Source organism: Coffea eugenioides, chromosome 6 (assembly GCF_003713205.1).
Source record: "Coffea eugenioides isolate CCC68of chromosome 6, Ceug_1.0, whole genome shotgun sequence".
Taxonomy (NCBI): Eukaryota; Viridiplantae; Streptophyta; class Magnoliopsida; order Gentianales; family Rubiaceae; genus Coffea; species Coffea eugenioides.
The window spans coordinates 26320149-26339338 of NC_040040.1; the positions used below are offsets into that span (position 1 = coordinate 26320149).

Sequence of the window (19190 nt, forward strand, 5' to 3'; positions counted from 1 at the left end):
TTCAATTTCTTCATAAAAAGTTTGAGTAAATCTTATATACACTGACAGTGTATACACTATTATGATTAGATGCACGTGACATCTACAAAATTTTGGTTTAAAATTTAAATTCGGATTATATGTCATGCATCAAATGGTAAAAGTATATACATTGTTGGTGTATAGAAAATTAATTCTAAAAGTTTTTCTATAAATTCTATTAAAAATTACAGTAAAATTTTATACAAATATATAAAAAAAAACACATCATCCAAACAAATCTTATATTTCCTTGAAGTCCCAAGGCTATTGAAGAGTCTTAATGTTTTCATCATATCAAGATTTGAAACTTTCAAGTTTTTCAAGTTCTCGTCATATCAAGACTTGAAACTTTCGTCAAATTCTTTGATTCTTCCATATCAAGATTTCAAGCAATCTACATTTAATTTAAGATGGAGAAGAAGAACGATGCTCTTTACCATATCAAGAAATTTTCAGAGATTGAAACATGTTACTTTCTTAAATTTTATATATTTTATATTTGTTTGTATATTTTTCTTGTCCTCTAATTTTCTGCAAACTTGAGAATTTTGCTGCACTTGCTTAGTAAAATCTATCACAAAAGAAAAAAGAAAAAGTACTAAAATCAAATTAGAGTTAATTGATCTGGTTTATGGCAATGTATGATTATTGAACTCACAAAGAAGAAAAATTTCTGTCCCAATTTTTTAAATGATAAAAGAATTCTTTTAAGCCATTAGTCTGGAGCTCCTGCGACAATACTACTAAACGCCCCACTCCCCGCCACTACCCGCCATTTTGCAAGTCTGGGAGCTTATAGAGTAACATGATGGGCTTTATAATCATCAATGTGGTAGGCCTCCAATATTTCATCATACCAACAGTATATGGCCGAGAGATGGTTGGCCTGGTCCGTGAGCCAGTCAACGGTTCTGATGAAAACGCAAATAAGAAACTGAAATACCCTAGTTGGAGTCGGGCACATTAAACTACTAGAAACACTTTTTTTTTTTTTTAAATCAAAAACTACTAGAAACTTGACTTTGATAGGAAGGCCTCATTCTCAATTGCTTTAGATTTTAGAAATTCCGGTAATAGAAACTGATTATAGAGAATAATCAGAATCGCTATTCTTTGGGTGATTATAGATTTTAGCTTTTTTGTTATTAAAAAAATCTATAATTAGAACAATACAAAAACCGATTATCCAAAATTAGAATCTATAATCAGTTGAAATAATCAACTGAGAACAAGCCCAAAAGCTATTAGAGAGCTATGATAGGAGATTATCATTAAAAAAAAAAAAACTCTGAAAGAAAACTCAAATAAGTAATTACTTGATAGGACACTTAATATTAATAGAAAACTTATTGGAAACTTGACTTCGATAAAATTATTAAAAGTTAAATAGAAACTTCTAGAAATAAATTATTTTGCAAAGAAAAAGACATTGAATGCAATCGATTTAAATTATTAGGGATGCCATAACTTTTAGATATTTCATAATTTGTGACTCTTCATTTCTAAGCTATTATGAGAGAATATTCATTCTTAAAAAGAATAATCCATGCAAAAATAACCAAACAACGTGCAAAGCACATGTTCACATACTCATCCCATAAAAAAATTTACTTAATTTTATGTTAATTTATGTTGGTAACAGCTAAAAAAGAAATTTTAATTAGTTGATTTGGTTTATGGTAATATTCGAATATTGAACTCAAAAGGTAGAAAAAAAAAAGTCTCATTTGTTAGTGCTACCACTTGTAAATTCTTTCATTCCTTGTTAAATTCCTATACACCGCAAATCCCAGCAAGACAAAGAAGGAAAACAAATGTTTAGCAAAATTCTGTTACCATTTCAACTGACCAAGCACGTGTGTAAGAGCACTGCTGGAAAATGGAAAAACAGAAAAGAACAAATAAACAGATGAGGAAAATGGACAAACGAGAAAAGAACAAATAAACAAATGAAATAAAAGACAAACAAATCTCTTTCTTAGATTGTGCATACTCCATTAGTAGCTTGAAAACGCGAATCTTACAAAAATCTGTCACGGAAAGACGTACTAAAACTTTTGATTTAATGAACGGCATTTTTATCCTTTAATTGTTATTTTATTCAATTAAATTAGATAATGTCCACACATTAACCTAGACTTAGACCCTGTTTAATAATCTAATTCAGCACTTAAACTTAATAGATTCATCTATTAACAAATTTAGACCATTTGATAACTTAAAATTGAACATCTGAACTGATTAAGTCGCATTGAATTTCCTAGTCAAAACTTATTTCCAAAATAAAGTGATAAGTTATTCACTTATCACTGAAAATGATATGTACTCAAACGTATTAGATTTAATACTTAACAATTTAATAATTTAATGAATTCAGATTTTAGATTTTAGATTTCAATTTTCAAATTTCAGTTTTATCAAATGCTCCCTTAGTCTTATGTTATCATAAGTAATTATGATAATGAAAAATATAAACTAAGGTTCATTCGTATAGATCTCTAATTATAGTATTAATAAATTGGACACTTTTAGCACATACTATATTTCTTTCTTGAGAAGGAAGTAGTAGTTGATAATCACATCAAAATTAGCTATATGGTTGCTTGATAGATGATCAAATTCATTGCATCGATTCGACCTAAAATTAATATATCAATAACTACTTGAGTATCAATGATTAATCTTGATATGCCATGTATATAAGTGATCCTTTACTTATAATTACTCTAACATCTTGAGTGCGAATGGTTATACTTTAACTCATTTGATTGTTATGCGTAAATAGATAATTATATTATAAGAGATTGGGTATATCATGAAGTATGGAAGGATGGTGAGTAATTTATAAGGATTCACCAATTCTAATAGTAGAGCAGTTATCTCACTAATGACCATTTATTGAAATATGACTCTAGAAATCTTAATACTAAATGGAAAGATCTTAGATAGATATATCTAAGCATCTATTCATTTAGAGTTACATATTGGTAACCAAAACAAAAAAAAATCATTAACCAGTTTAGAATTAGCACTTATTCCATACTCTAATATTAATGAAAAATAGTGAAAGATATTAATTATAAGGTATACATGCATGCAAAGGTTTATTACTATCGACTTGACTATTCTCTATGACTGGGTGATCATGATACCTTGATAGATATCAATCTTGATCTGTAAGTATGAGTTAGTTGATTAAATTTAATCAATGATAAATCAAAATTATTTAATTTATCTAGTTCTTAATATTAAGAATTCTAACTCCTACTTATTGCCAATGTAGTAGAGTACCTAATGGGTCACACAATAAAAGTCATTTATGCAAAATTAAAGATATTCGAGTAATAAGGACTCGATTGATAAGTTTAGGAAATTTATAGTTTAATTTGTGAGATAAGTTAAACTCGAGGAACTTATGTTTCAAATAAGAACATGTCTTCCATAACAAGAGATGTATTGTGTGAGAACCCGTAACTTTTCCATTTTCTAGGTTTTATTATCTTTAATGGCATGTTTTCTGCATTTTCTTGATTAGGAAAATTTCTAGATAATTTGTATGAGTAAATAGAGGTTTTAGGTGATTTTTCTAGTATCGAATAGGTTTGGAGAAATTAAGAGCGTATTTCGGACGTGGGACCCGCTAGGGTGAAAAGTTTGGCAAAATTCGGCCAACTAGGTTAAGTTTTGGACACTGGGTTTAAATTATCGGGTGTTAAGAGATAATTAGAGGTTACCCAAGTGGATTGGTGAGAGAGGAAACAAAGAGATAGAGATGCATTAATTAGGGTGACAAGTGTCACCATATGATTCAATCTTGCTATAAGACCACTATTCATTCTTTTACCATTTGACCAACTAAACCAATAAAACAAAAAATTACCACAATTCACCCTTATTTCAAGCTCTTGAAGTCGGCTCTCTCCAAGGAAGAAAGAAAGAAAACCTCTCCAAATTCTTAGCTCTACTCTTGTTCAAATCCAAGAACTCAACCATTTAATCTTGCTTTTGTTCCATAGAAACTCTTAAGTGAGTGATTGTGAGGTGTTTTGTGGAGTTGTTTGGAATACTAAAGTGATTAGTTGCTCCCTCTCTTGTGTTGCTAATGGTGAGTAGTGAAGGAACCCCTCTCCTCCATCTAATGATGTTTAATTCATGATTGGTGGTGGTATAAGATGCAATTTTATGGATTATATCTTGAATTTTGGTTGAATTGGTGAAGTTTTATAATTATTGGTGATATTTCTGTTTTCATATGAATATGATTATGTGGTCATGTATGATGATTGGAAATGATAGTTAAGGAAACTAGAAGGTGGAAAAAGTGGTTAATTGCAAGCAATTTCTGTTTTGGAAAGAAAATTGGAAAGTTAGGGTTTCTTTGATTTACATTCTGCCCGGCACTGTAGCTTATAGTTAGAGGCCGAATTGGCCTTGGGTTAAAACATGAAAGTTGTAGGGAATGATATTTTAGAGATTTATGCAAAATTTCAGGTCAATCGGAGCAACGTAACTTGTGAAAAGATGGAATTACCCTTGCTGCCCTGTTTCTACCCGAATTTGAGAATTGCTTCTGTACTGGGTTATTTTGGTTGGGAATTCTTCAGAATTAGTTGTTGAGGCCTTCTGATGAATTGTATCCCTGTTTCTTAGATTTTGGATGGCTTTAGAATTACTGGATTTGGACTTAGGTAGCCTGATTTATGATGTTTGCACCAGAATGCGATTTGTGAATCTATTTTTGCGGTTCTGGTGTAGTATATTGCATTTTTTACCTGGTTACACTCGAAACTGGGCTGAGTGACCTTCTGTAACATTGTAGCCCTATCTCTTAGCTTCGAAACAGTGTCTCTTGCACCTCCATCCGATAATCGTAGTGCCATTGGTACCAAAACCGTAAAATGATGTCAAAAACTATTTTTTTTTTTGGGTTAACACTTAACTCCATTTCCGGATTTTTCTGGTTTCCTCTAATGCTTATGTATGCTTATGGAACCCTATTTTGGTAGTATTTGGCATTGGTTTATGACTTGTAATCGAGTCTTATTGTGCTTATTGGAATATTTTAGGGCTTGACTTTCCTTTCCGGTCATTTTCCTAGCTAAATTTTGTACTTGAATGACTTTAAACCTAGTGAACGGCTTTTGGAAATGAGATTATTTTTGTACGAGATGTTAGGACTGATTTGAGGAAATAATGAAGCCATGATGGCTGGAAAAGTAAGAAAATTTAGGGGAAATACTGTCCAATTTTCTAGGCCGTTTGGTTCCTTTAAGTTTGAATTGCCTTTTGGTAGAAATGAAGGGCTTTTGGGTTGTTTGAGCCTAGGTCTTCATGTTACCTTTTCGTTTCCAAAAATCATGTTTTGCACCCTTGCATTAGTAATTATTTGGTGAGGCATACGACTGGTAGTCGAGCCTCACATGTGCATTCTGTATACTCGATTTTTGACAGTGGAACATTCAATTGCTTTACTTTGATTATTTTAGGGTTTCTTGGTGATTAAAGCTCTCTTGTGGGCAAAAACTTTTGAGGTATCTGTACTGACACCGGTGAGTGTACCACTCCCCTCACTTGTTGTTGTTTAACTCGGTTTCTGTACCTGCAATCTGTGATATGAACGACTGAACTATCTGTTTATTCTGTTTGAGACGAGGGTGTACTTTATCACACTCGTTCTCTTGTCTGTTCATATGCCAATTTTGAGTGCGTATCTGAATCTGCTATCTGTATCTGGTATCTGTATCTGTATCTGTTCTGACGTCATTTGGAAGCTTGTATCCAACGGCCTTTCTGTGACCTCTGAGCTCAACCCCTGTGGCTAGTTACTCGAGTCGGGCCGGCAAGGGCCTGGTCGATTAGATAACGAACCACGGTTGTCTGTTTTGGGATCTTTGGGTATTGAGACCCTTGATTCCGGTATACTCGAGTATTACCATTTCTGATCTGATTGGATTTCGGGCCCGGTGGGGGTATGTGAGGTGGAAGGAATCGAAGAAAGTGGAGTCTACGGTATTGGTTACTTCTGTAACGTTGACGGAGTGTCAACTGTTATTTCGATCAAATTTCGGTGAAGCAAATGGGAATTTGGCTCCTGAGAGCCACCCGTATCCTTTCTGTCTATGGTGTTTGTTCACTTCTTTATTTGATGCACATATGTGATTAATTGAATAAGAAGTTCCATGTTTCTTATTTGCTATTATTTTGGTACCTCATTGAGTGTAAGCTCACCCCTTCCCGTCATCTTGATTTTCCTTACAGGGAACCACTTTTGGGGCTAAGATGTTTTGACGCACGAGTCAAGCTAGTTTTATTATAGTTTTGTAAAGCTCCTCGATAGTTGGAAAACCCTAAATGTATTTTGATCTAATTATCTTCTTTTGTTCCGTAAATTACAAACGTATGTGTATAAAACTATTTACCCTGTTCATGTATACTATTTGGATTGGAAATGTTTTCCCGAGTCATATGGCCATATCTGTATTCGTTGGGCTCCTGGCTGGGTGGTGATGTGGCAACCACTATTCATTGTGGTGTTGATTTTCGTTTTGCCATTTGGCGACTCTGAATCGTTTGAGCGCGCTATTACCTTTCTGAACGTTTTCGATTTCTTTTAACGACTCGACTGAGTCCTGGCGAGAGCTGGGCAGGCGGCCCACCGAACCCTTTGGTTCGCCTTAGAGGGGGAGGTGGGGCTGTCACATATTGGAAACAAGTTTCCTAATCCTTAAAAACATTATTTAGCTTCTAGTAAGATTGAGAGAATTATTAACTTCTATATATGTCCAGTAATTATTGTATTGGAGAAAAGTTTCCTAATCCTTAAAAATACTATATTGGAAACAAGTTTCCTAATCCTTAAAAATACTATTTAGCTTCCAGTAGTAGGATTGAGAGAATTATTCACTTCCATATATGTCCAGTTATTATTGTATTGGAAACAAGTTTCCCAATCCTTAAAATTACTATTTAGCTTCCAGTAGTAGGTTTGAGAGAATTATTCACTTCTATATATATACATCCAGTTATCATTGCTAGCAAGATGCAAAAATTCGGCTGGCTTGGAGTTTCTCTTAGCCGAATTTTGCAGCCTTAAAGATAGATTTTTTTTTTATTTCTCCGTCAATTTTTAATTTCGTATTTAAGAGGTTGTTGCATATGTGCTTGTGTGGATTAGCATTGAAGGTTGGATGCTTTTGACAATTTTCCAAGTGGAATTTGCTCAACCTACTTCTGAAGATAAAGCTTCTGCACAAAGTAGGTAAAAGATTCAATTCTTGAGGTAAATTTCTAAACCCCCCGTCTTATCGCATGGATAGTAATAATCAAAGGTGATCAATTTAAAGGAATATATAAATTTTTTAAATTTTCGTTGCGTATGCATATTTGATTCCTTTACGTTACGAACTTTTAAATTATTTTAGTTAAATTCCAAGTGCAATTATAGAGCCTTTAGCTGAAATGAAAACTCTTTTGCCATCTTCAACGAGCCAAACACGTGTGCTCGACCATCGCAAAAGGGACAAACCAAAAGGTGATTAGAATAAAGGACAAAAAACTCTTCCATTCCTTTTAACTCATTGGAATTCTTTTATTTACTAGTAGATTGTCACAATACAAGAGGAGGCCCAAGGAAAAAAGAAAAGCAAATCTTAGTAAAGTCTTGTATCACAAAATAAAAAAAGAAAAGGTACTAGAATCTTTAGTGAAATTTCTTTTTCCAAAAAAAAAAAAAAATCTTTAGTGAAATTTGACTTAATTGAGCCTTGTAATAAATAAAATAAAGCACTAATTAAAACCTCTATTCCTTTTTAAGTAATCCAAATTGTATTACTAGTAGACTAGACTGCTACCAAAAAGAGAAGGAAAAGAAAATTTCACTAAAAATGTATCAAAAAAAAAAAAAAGTATCCTTAATAAAACTCGGTTAACATTTCTCACCAGCCAAACGCGCCTTAAAAAAATTAACAGCTCCTGCTACTTGTCCCCTCCCTACACATTACACCTTTCACCTCTTCCGCCTTCCCCCTTTTTTCAAAACCCAGCCAGCACCACTTCCAAACCTCGTCACTCCCCACCCTCCCCTCCCCCACCACCCCACACCCTACACCCCCCACCCCCCATCCACCTACTTTTTGAAAGTGCTGAAACCATCTTCTTTGTCCCTTTTCAAAACCGTAACGCCCACCTTTGATTTCCGCCTCCCCACCTCACAATTTCAATCACTCCTGCAGAGCAAAAGAAACCGGAAGACAGAAATGACCGCTGCAATCGACCCGGTGGACGAGTTCCTCAACTTGGATGCCTGGCCCCTTTCTCCCGAGGAAGATTATAGCAGTAGCGGAAATGATTCCGGTGATCAGAGACACAGCCACCACCGCGGCCTGCCGTTTTCTCAGTCCTCAATCTCCTCCTCCTCCTCCTCCTCCTCCCCCCACTCCCCCGGGGAGAGTTACATGGTGGGATTTTTAATCGTGAACGTGGTCGGCATTCAGTATTACAATGGGACCATCAACGGCCGGGAAATGGTGGGTCTGGTCAGAGAGCCCCTGAATGCTTACGATGAAAATGCCATTAAGGTTTTGAACACTCGGTCGGTTCAGGTCGGCCACATTGAACGGATGGCGGCAAAAGTCCTTGCCCCAATGATCGATTCCCGTCTGATCGCCGTCGAAGGTATGAATTTTAAGGGCGATTCTAGAATCCCATTAATTTTTTTTTATTGATTTTGTTCATGTATTTGAGCATGCATGTAAGTGTTTATTTGAATTCGGTTGCTTCACATGTTTTTTTCTTTAAAAAATTAAAAATAATTTGTTTGTGAGTTGGAAGAGGCGAGGGGTGGGCGGAGTTACTAAAATGGAGGGTGCGGCAAGGAATGCGTTTAATTGACGCGATGGGGTGGAGGGGCTGTGGGCGCGTGAGGTAGACGTGCTCTTTCTACAAGAATGTCTGCAAAATTGATAGATTCAATACAATTGTTTTAGTAGTTTATTTGATTTTAATTATATTTTGTACGCAAGAAACTTTATAGGGTAGCTGGTGCATGTGGACTGTGGACTAAATTGTATCGCGTGACACGTCAGCATGTATAGAATGTTTATTCTTGTATGATTGACCGGATGGGTTTTTGGGTCAAGCTATGCCTGGAACCTCTGAATGCAGGATGATTTTTGTTCTTTTTCATTTTGTGGTTTTTATTAGATGATTGTTAGTGGTTTGATTTAATATGTGAGAGAATTTTTAATATATGATTGTTAGTGGATTGTGGTTTACTATATGATTGTTAGCATGTAGTTGGTGACCAGGACATACCATTGTCACACATTAGCATGAAACCTTTTGTGGTTGACCATGATGGGTGTGGTCAACCCAAGCATACAACCTATAAAAGGGGGAAACTGTGTCATACACTCTTTAGTAATTGTTTTTTTGGGGCTGTGTTTTATAAGCTCCATGTGAGGCATTATATCAACAGGGAACAATTGAGTAACTAGCTATTTTACTCTCCTTTTGGATTTAAAAAGATGAAAGATTAATATATAGGTATATCTGTGGTGACGTACCTATCTGTTATTACTTGTCTATATTTATTGATGTTATATTTTTATATTGAAGGTATTGTGCCGAAGGCATCAGTGAGGTTCAATAGATACAAAATTCCTTGCCAGGTTCACATTTTTGCAAGAATAGAGGCTTTTGATGCGGTGAAATCGAACATTGCAGCTGCTGGATTGCAGCTTATTTCAGAGAACAATGCATCATTTGCTTTATCTGAAGCTGCTGTGGTGAGGCAAAGAAGAGCTGGTGAAGGTGAAAAGAGTGTAGATGAGATCTTTAAGCTGTTGGATGAGAAAATTGGTCAGACCAGAGCATTGGCTGCATTGGAACCCCCTAAAGATGTGATAAAATCAGAGCTGCTTTTGCACCAAAAGGAAGGCTTAGCCTGGTTAGTTCAGAGAGAAAATTGTTTAGAATTACCTCCATTTTGGGAAGAAAGAGGTGGAGCTTATGTTAATGTATTGACTAACTACATGACAGATGAGAAGCCAGAGCCATTACGAGGTGGAATTTTTGCTGATGACATGGGACTGGGAAAAACTCTTACTTTGCTTTCCTTAATTGCATTTGACAAATTCCTTGGTCCTGGTCCTTCATCAGTTGACACTGGTGATGGAGACGTTGGAAAAGAATTGGAATTGAAAGAAGAGGAAGTTATTGTTGTTATTGATAAGCGGTCCAAAAGACAAAGAGGCAGCAAAGGCACTAATACTCAACAAAAGAGGCAGAAGACTGAGGTTGTAGATGCAGGTGACATTAAAGTAAAGTCCAAATGTAGTTCTGATCCACACAACTCTGTGGTTTCAAGAACCACCTTGATCGTTTGTCCACCATCTGTTTTTTCATCATGGGTAAACCAATTAGGAGAGCACACTATACCAGGACGCCTAAAAGTGTACATGTACTATGGAGAAAGGACGAAAGATGCTAATGTGCTACAGGCTTATGATATAGTTCTCACTACTTACACCACTTTGGCTGCTGAAGATCCATGGGAAGATTCTCCTGTGAAGAAGATAGAATGGAGGCGAATAATTCTGGATGAGGCGCATTTGATCAAGAATATAAATGCACTGCAAAGTCGTGCGGTTACAAAACTGAATGCCAAGAGAAGGTGGCTTGTCACTGGAACACCAATACAGAATCATTCGTTTGATCTATTTTCGTTAATGGCTTTTCTGAGGTTTGAGCCTTTGTCAATTAAGAACTACTGGAATAATTTGATAGCACGCCCACTTGCTTCAGGAGATGAGAAAGGCATCTCGCGTCTTCAGGTGAAGGACATTGTTTTCTGTGTATTTTGGTTATTACCAAGCCTGCCAAATATACTTTATGACTCATCTGATCGGTTCAGAAGTTGGGTTGAGTTACATATTCTTGTACAAATTTCATTCTGTGAGAAGTAGTATTCTTCAATCATTTAATCCAGTGTTGGCTCCTTGCCAATTGTTTGTGCATAACAAATTTCAAAATTTAATTTCAGGTTCTTATGGCAGCCATATCTTTGAGGAGGACAAAGGACAAGGCATTGGTTGGTTTGCCATCAAAATCTGTGGAGACGCTTCTTGTGGATCTCTCAGCTGAAGAACGGGATGTTTATGACAAGATGGAATCTGAAGCCAGGAAAGTTATTACGCATTATATCAGCGGTGACACTTTAGTTAGAAATTATTCAACAGTACTCAGCATACTTGTACGACTTCGGCAGGTTTGCAATGCTTTGGCCTTGTGCCCTCCAGATATCAGAGAGTTACTTCCTTCACTTGAAGGTAATCTATATTGAGCTTTTAGCTAATTAGTTCGTTGAGTCAGTCCAGTTGTATTTGAACATTGCATTGTCTGCAATGCTTGATCTTTAGCTAGCTTGTTATTCCCATTAATGGGCAAGGCTATCATTATAAAGAGAGGTTTGCAAATGATTTAGATCTATTAACTACGAATCCTCTCTGTTTCCTTTGTTCCCTTTGCTTTATTTAATATGAGAGTCTGTGCAGATGTTAAAAAAGAACCCAAATTGCTGGAAAAGATGCTCTCTGTGCTGCAAGAGGGTGAAGATTTTGACTGCCCAATCTGTATTTCCCCACCACGTAATGCAGTTATTACTTGTTGTGCTCATATCTTCTGCCAATCGTGCATCCTCAAGACCATCAGACGTTCAAACCCATCTTGTCCACTGTGCCGCCATCCACTATCTGATTCGGACCTCTTCCAAGCCCCTCCAAATCTTTCTGAGACAGAAGATACTCCAGAGTCTTCCAGTTTTTCATCCAAGGTTGCTGTTCTTTTACAGCTTCTTTCTGCATCTAGGGATCACAGCCCAACAACAAAATCAGTGGTCTTTTCACAGTTTCAGAAAATGTTGCTCCTCCTTGAAGAGCCACTAAAAGCACTAGGATTCCGGCTATTGAGATTAGATGGCTCGATGAATGCCAAAAAGAGAGCAAAAGTATTAAAAGAGTTCGATGTACCAGCACCTGAAGGACCGACAATCTTGCTTGCCAGTCTGAAAGCTTCTGGAGTTGGAATTAATCTTACTGCTGCTTCTAGGGTTTACTTGATAGAGCCGTGGTGGAATCCAGCAATTGAAGAACAGGCAATGGATCGAATCCACCGAATTGGACAGAAAGAAGACGTGAAGATTGTGAGGTTGATTGCTAAGGAAACCGTTGAAGAAAGAATATTAGCATTACAAGAGCAAAAGAAACTGCTCGCAAGGAAAGCTTTTGGTAGGAGGGTTCCTCAAGGCCAAAGGGAGATCAGCAAAGAAGATCTCGTGACCTTGATGTGCTTGTGAGTTAGTCTTACTTTACATAAGATACCTGCGTGCGTTACTTTTGCCCATACTGATGTAACTAATCTTTTTGAGTACCCAGCTTGCAAAGGTATTTTTAATGTCATAGTGGCAGAGCATCCAAATATGTCAGTGATGTATTATAGCCATACTTTGTTTTGCTTTTCTTGTATTATAGTAACTCAAGGATGATTTCAGCTGCAAATATTTAGTTCTTTATCTCAATATGGGGTTGATTCTGGAACTGTAAAAATAGTTCAGTCGCTTTAGTGTTATAAAACTTCTGTCTTGATCTGCAGCTGAACATGAAAACTGAGAATTATAGGAATAACCTTAACAACTTATTCTTATCATGCCAGTTGTTGAGTCTTGTTTTCTTTCCATTGATTGAAGTTTTGTTATATTTGTTTGATGTCGGTGGTAGTTTCCTCTTTCTTTCCCTTAATTGAAAATTCTGGGTTTGAACATCTTATAGTCCTAATTCTTGATGTATTTGGTTTAAACTCAATGGTTGCGCAATCAGGCCAAAGAGGGCCTAAACAGCGCTAGTGGGGGTTCTTTTAGACCTGTAAATGATTTTGAACTCCTTTTCTAGTAGAATAGTAGAATAGTGATCAAAATGAATATTGGGAGTAATATAGAAGTCATTAATCTATAATCTTATTAGAAAATACTTTGTCTAGTCTTGGTAGTCTTATGATGACTTGTAGTTCCAAATGCCATTTCTTTGTACCCATAAATACAAAAGTCTTTTTAAGTTTTTATAGGACTTATTTTTTCCTCAACTAAAATTTAGCAACACTGGAAATCAAAGATTAAAATAAAATATATACATAGAAAATAAGTAAAAGAAAATTTGAGGGAAAAAGAATTTAGAAAAATATAAATTCACAATAAGACTAAAAGAAATTTAATAAATAAAAAATATTAAAGTTATATAAAAAATAAAAAAAAATTAAAAGAAAAAAGAATGCAGGAAATAGACTTGGGTATTAGATAGGAGAGCGGGATCAATCTAAATTCATTTTGAAGGAAATAGACTTGGGAATTGGACAGGCGAGCAGGATCAATCTAAATTCATTTTGAAGTGATCTTGCGCAAATCAGTTCCAATGTAGATATCTTTGCAATATATATATATATATATATTTAACTAATTACACACACATATATATATATATATATATTTAACAATTGGCATTAGTCTAATCTACACCTACTTCTACTCTTACTCTAATCTATTCTAAGGAAAGGGCCCAATTGAGCCAATGGAGAACCGACGGGGATTGAACCACCATCGAACCAGATGGATACACTATGCACTAATATGGATTTAAGCCACTTTAAGTGGCAAGCCAAATATAGTGACAATTGATGTGAGGTAAAGTTTGAACCCTTGACCTCTCATTCCACTAAGATGGTAGTGGCCAACAGCCTTTGGGCTGTTGGTTATCTTTGCTATATATAAGACTGTTGCTTTTGGTGTAAACTAAATGTGTCACTTGATGTATTTTCAAATTTACTTTGGAATGTTCTAGCATTGGCAAAAACTTGAGTAAACCTGGTCTTCTAGATCTAGTGGTCCAAATTTACCACATCTTGATTATTTGAGTTGGTGAGATGATGCGACAAATTTTGAGTTACTAGGTCTACATAGAACTGGTCTATCTAAGTATTTGCCTACAATTGGATAAGCATCTTATAAACTATGCCCGTTTTTATAAACAGTTGAACTCTTGCGCCACTTACTGCAAACATTTGAACTCTTTCAAAATAGGAGTCAATTGGGTTAGATGATGTGTATCTAATAAAGTGTTTTTAGATACTAATATTTATTAGATGATGTGTATTAATTTTAGTGACTCACCAGTTAAATCAGAGACCTAATGGTTGTACTAGTGACCTATTGACCTAGTCCTTCTACCGAGTTCCTAGTTGGACCTGGTTTGATAACTGTGCCCACAAGTATTAGGTTTTATTTTACAAGCTACCATTCTTACACAGATGAGTGTGCCTCAGGATCCAGAGGTTTTGGGTTTAAATCTCCATTTTTCTTCTCTTACTTCTTAAACCCCATCACTCCCTATTGAAAAAAAATTTAAAAAAAAAGAGCGCGCCTCGATAACTAGTGTGGAAAGTCAATCTACTAGAACGATTGTGAAATCTAGAGTATGGATTTTGTTGTTAGACACTGGGTAATTATGGAAGTTCGATGAATGGACACAAATGTATCAATTTCAAGTAGTCGTAGTAAGATGTGTACAGATTTCATCTTGCTTTGCTTTCTTTGTATTTGATAAAATGAATAACTTTTGGTTAATTATTTTTGAACCCGTGATTTTAGCTAAAAAAGTTATTAAATTAGCCCAGTGAATCTAGTGTGTTACAAATGGTTTCGAAGCAAACCTCACGTACTTTCTGTACGAGGTGAGTTTAGGTTCAAGTGATGTTATGGTTTTGACTAAAGAAGAAAATACAAAGAGTTAAGTATTGTGTGAGACAAACTATCACGTTGGACGGTGGCCACATTTGAAACTTGAGGGAGTAAGTGTCGCGTTGTACAGGGAACCACCTGTAGAATTTGTAAGAGTCACTTATAAAATTCGTGTACAACTAAGTGGACAGTTTAGATTATGATCGAATTTTACGAGGACGCAAAGTTCTAAAGGAGGGGTGAGGGGTGAGTGTCAGACCTTGAAAGGATTGGTATAATAGTTTTGGCCCATTGGATTATTAATAACTTTAAGTTAATCATTTTGAATCCGTAATCTGAGTTCAAAAAGTTATTGAGCCAACCAAGTGAACCTGAGAAGACAAATCTAATCAAAGCCGCTCATTTCAGGAAGTTTGCTCCGACCATGAAGTACCGTGAAGTTGGGAGGGAGTTTGCACGGAGCAAACTATTCTTCGTGTTAAATCTTGGGGATACTAACAAAGGCTAAATCCATGTAAATATTCAAAGTTGGTCCATATTGGATTCAGTAAGGCTAAATCCACCGAAAATTACAAGGAGGTTCGTCCACACTGAATTCATAGTGAATCTTGATATAATCAGGTTTAAGTTGGATAAAACCCATTTTTTGGCTCAATTTCTTTGCAACTATCTAATTGAAAACACTTGTCTCATTGGACGTTTTAAACAACGAATCCTTTGTGTTTTAGAAATTGTTGTTTAAATACACTAATTTTGGATAAGATTCAATTTCATCCAAGTCAGGAAAGGGTATGTACCTCATACGTTTAGCAATTTTGCACTGTGGATTAGTACAAAAAGTATTTTGGAGTCCTCTCAAATCAGAAACAACGAATCCTTTGTGTTTTAGAAATTGTTGTTCAAATACACTAAAAACTTTGGATAAGATTCAATTTCATCCCAAGTCAAGAAAGGGTATGTACCTCCTAGGTTTAGCAATTTTGCACTGTGCATTAGTACAAAAGTATCTTGGAGTCCTCCCAAATCTAGGATCTAACAGAGCTAGGACAAAACTATGCAAAAGTGCATAAAATTTTGGCCAAGTAGTTATCTGAATTTTTGCCATCAAACCACTTAAACTTCTTGTTTTCCAAACCCTAATCTTGATTTTGGACCTGTTCTCCAAATTGAACTAGAAAAGTGTAAACCTAATGGTGAACTAAAAAAGACTAAACCTAATGGTAAATTTGATTGTGAGTTCAAGTTTGATTGAAATTTAAAAATAGTTTCCCAAAGAAGCACTCTTTTGTTTTCTCTCCTATTTAAAATACTTATAAAATCAAATCCAAAGAGCACAGATAGAAAATGCAATTCTTTTGTGGGAAATTTTTGGCAAAGAAAAGTAAATTTCCACTGAAAAACAAAAAATGAGGAACACAAACAAATCAAACTTCATTCAAAAAAAGAGAGAATAACCAGAAAGAAAGCAATGAATATGGTTAATTTATCTAAGTTCTTTAGGAAACCCCAACGTTTTCCAACTTTCAAATTTCTCATCTGGAAATGCTGCTGCATACCATAATATCCTTAATGCCTCACGATGAATTTGTTTTCTACCACATAAAAAAAAATTATATATTGCACTCTACTTAAACATGGAATTATCTTTATCGTCAAAACTATAATTAATTTGGGATAATCAAAACCCATACAAGACAAACAACTAGAATCCTGTGCGCCAAAAAAAAACATGTATAAATTGAAAAAAAGACTAAGTGGTTAAGTGTATAGTGTATTCTTATTTCAAAAAATAGTAACTGAATTTGAATCACACGACATACATATACATATACTTATTTATATCAATTTACATGATGTAAAACTGTAGAAAAGGTAAAACTTTTGTCTCTCTCTATTAGGGGACGGTGGATCTTAGTGTGTATAATAGCTTAACTATGGTGTTGTTATAGGTTTAGTTTATCTATATTTGTGTTTAGGGACTTTTTTTATAAAATTTACAATTTATTAATTTGCTCAAAGAATTCTTTTTAAGGTCTTTTTGAAATTGCAAAGCATTTTGAGAAAAATAACTTAATAGGGTCAAATAGTGGCAGAGACAAAATTAATTTTCGGCTATGGCTAAAATGATTTAAAGAAAAAGTCATCTTAATATTGGGAAAGCAGCACTCTTAAATGAAGAAAATAGAAGTCACAAATGTATCTTATGAATATTATAAAAAAAAGTTGCATAATGGAATTCATTCATTAAATGATAATTGTTCTTTATAAAGCATACTAAACATTTTACAACTTCTTGCGTTGAGTTCTCGTGAATTGAAACATTACATAACCTTCTCATTATCGACTCTAGAATATATATATTTTTTCAATGGAAAAACTATTCGTCATTTTTTTGCAAAATTTACTTTACAAATACTCTAATAGATATCTCACAAATGAAAATTAAAAAAGAATTCCACATTATATTTTGTTTAAATCAACTTACAAAAATTTGTGTCAGTGGTTATGTAATTCTCTAAAAACATTTTTTGATTGGCAAACCCCCATACAAGGGTAGAGGGATACTAGCCTTAAATTTTATTAATCATCTTAAAAAAATATAGAGGAGAATATAAACCTTACTTCCCAAAGTACATGAATGAAATAAAAATGCAGAGAAAAGTCAAAACATAAAAAATGAATACTAATCCTTTGTACACACAAAAAAATTGTAACTATGGAAAACAGCCAAAAAAAAAATAATAATAATAAGGAGAGAACCATGTTAAAGATCTGGCGCCGGTTTAGAGGCTGTCAAGGCCAAATCTGGAGCCGGATAGACCAGAGAGCATTGTAGTTGAGTCTTATAAGCCGACGCTTGGATCAAGGCCTGACGGACATAAAGCTATAAAAGATACTGAATACAACATCACAACACTTTACTTAAAAAAAAAAAAAAAAAAAACAAACTGTGGCACTTGAAGTTTGGATGAATGAGAGCTGTCAATGGAGCTCTTATTGTTTTTGCAAATTGTGAGTTGGTTTGTAGATAAAAGATGAAAGGATTGAATTCAGGCTATGGATTGTGCTTTAAGCAATGCATTTCTTTGACCTCTAGGGTCCTAGGCTACTAGGTATATCAAATTTTATAACTTTTTTATTTTTATTTTGTTGAAAACAAAAAAGTTAAATCTGAATAAACTAGAATTATTTAAGCAATAGAATATAGGTTTCAATACAGAAAGCAAAAAGGTTTCGAGTGATTAACACTTAATTCCCATCAATTCGCACAAACAATACCAAACTTTTTTTTTTTTAAGTGTAAGTAGAAGGTCTCGAACATTCCCTTCCTTTATACCGCCCAATCCATCTCTCCCCAGATTTTACAACCTAAACGAGTAGAAAAGAAAATTTGTTCCAAACAAACAAACCAGATACTAACAAAATCTTAATGAGGTGGTGGGGGCATGTGCTCCCCAATTTGAATCCACGTAAAGTTGTGTTTCGTTCAATAATATTGTATTTGTAACTGTATTTGTGTGCAGCTACACTATATTTTTGCACCTGATTAAATGTGAATATATTATTCATGTACAACAATTTGTTCACCAATAGAATATTACTGTATGTTTGTATAACCTTATACTATATAAAAGGGGGTTGGTGTTGAAGTGCTGGCTCTCTTTTCCTTCTGCCTCTTTGGGGGCTAAAATGTCTTTTGGTTAGGGTTGTTGATACATTAGTTGCTATTTGTACTATTAATTAGTGCTAAGAGCAGTGTCAATTTCTTTTTGTGCCCTTATTTAGATGTAAAACCTCCAACAAAACTGAACTAAGAAAGAAGCCTGATTAGTATCGTGGCAGGCCCTTCATTGAATGGTATTGAGTATTTATCATGGGAAATTATAGCAATTACTAGTGCTTCTTCTGTTACTTTGGAGGTTTTCTGTTTCTTTTTTTGTGGAATAGAATCCATCATATGAGGATGTTTTTGCGTTGGTATGGTTTCTCTCTGGGACCGAGGTGACTTGTTTCGAAGTTATAGCCAATTTGTGCAAATTTGTGTTGGCTTTATGGGCAATTTGTGTTGCCATTTTGAATATATGATTACGACCTTAATTTCTTTATTCATGTAATTTTTTTTGTCAAATAGGTTGAATTCATCTTTCAAAATGGTTTAGATGTCTCCAAGTAGATCCGACAGATGGTTCAATTCATTCACCAAAAAATCGAAGAAACAGTGAACGCGATTTGTGTTTTTGCTGAAGAAGTAATTGCTTTTCACCCTCTTGCCTAGGTTTTTGCTTCATTTCAAATTTAGTCTATTAGGTTTTTGTTCGTTGATGTGCTCAGAAAATTATGGTTGAATTTCGGTTTCTGTTGGTTGAAAATTGAGAATGATCATTGT

General features: G+C 34.8%; 1 protein-coding gene across 1 annotated transcript; it reads left to right on the forward strand.

Annotated features, from left to right (window-relative positions):
* The first annotated feature begins 8156 nt into the window (after positions 1–8156).
* On the forward strand, positions 8157–12595 carry LOC113775733 (putative SWI/SNF-related matrix-associated actin-dependent regulator of chromatin subfamily A member 3-like 1). Its single transcript, XM_027320728.1, has 4 exons — positions 8157–8694; positions 9637–10853; positions 11063–11348; positions 11574–12595. Exons 1-4 carry the CDS (start codon positions 8277–8279, stop codon positions 12371–12373), a joined length of 2721 nt encoding a protein of 906 aa, XP_027176529.1. The 5' UTR covers positions 8157–8276; the 3' UTR covers positions 12374–12595.
* The last annotated feature ends 6595 nt before the right edge of the window (positions 12596–19190 follow it).

Excerpts from the sequence above, each read along its gene's own strand:
- LOC113775733 (XM_027320728.1), top strand. The coding sequence starts at position 8,277 with ATGACCGCTGCAATCGACCCGGTGGACGAGTTCCTCAACTTGGATGCC. Across the intron at positions 8,695-9,636 it reads CCGTCTGATCGCCGTCGAAG|GTATTGTGCCGAAGGCATCA; the intron begins GTATGAATTTTA and ends TTTATATTGAAG. Across the intron at positions 10,854-11,062 it reads AAGGCATCTCGCGTCTTCAG|GTTCTTATGGCAGCCATATC; the intron begins GTGAAGGACATT and ends ATTTAATTTCAG.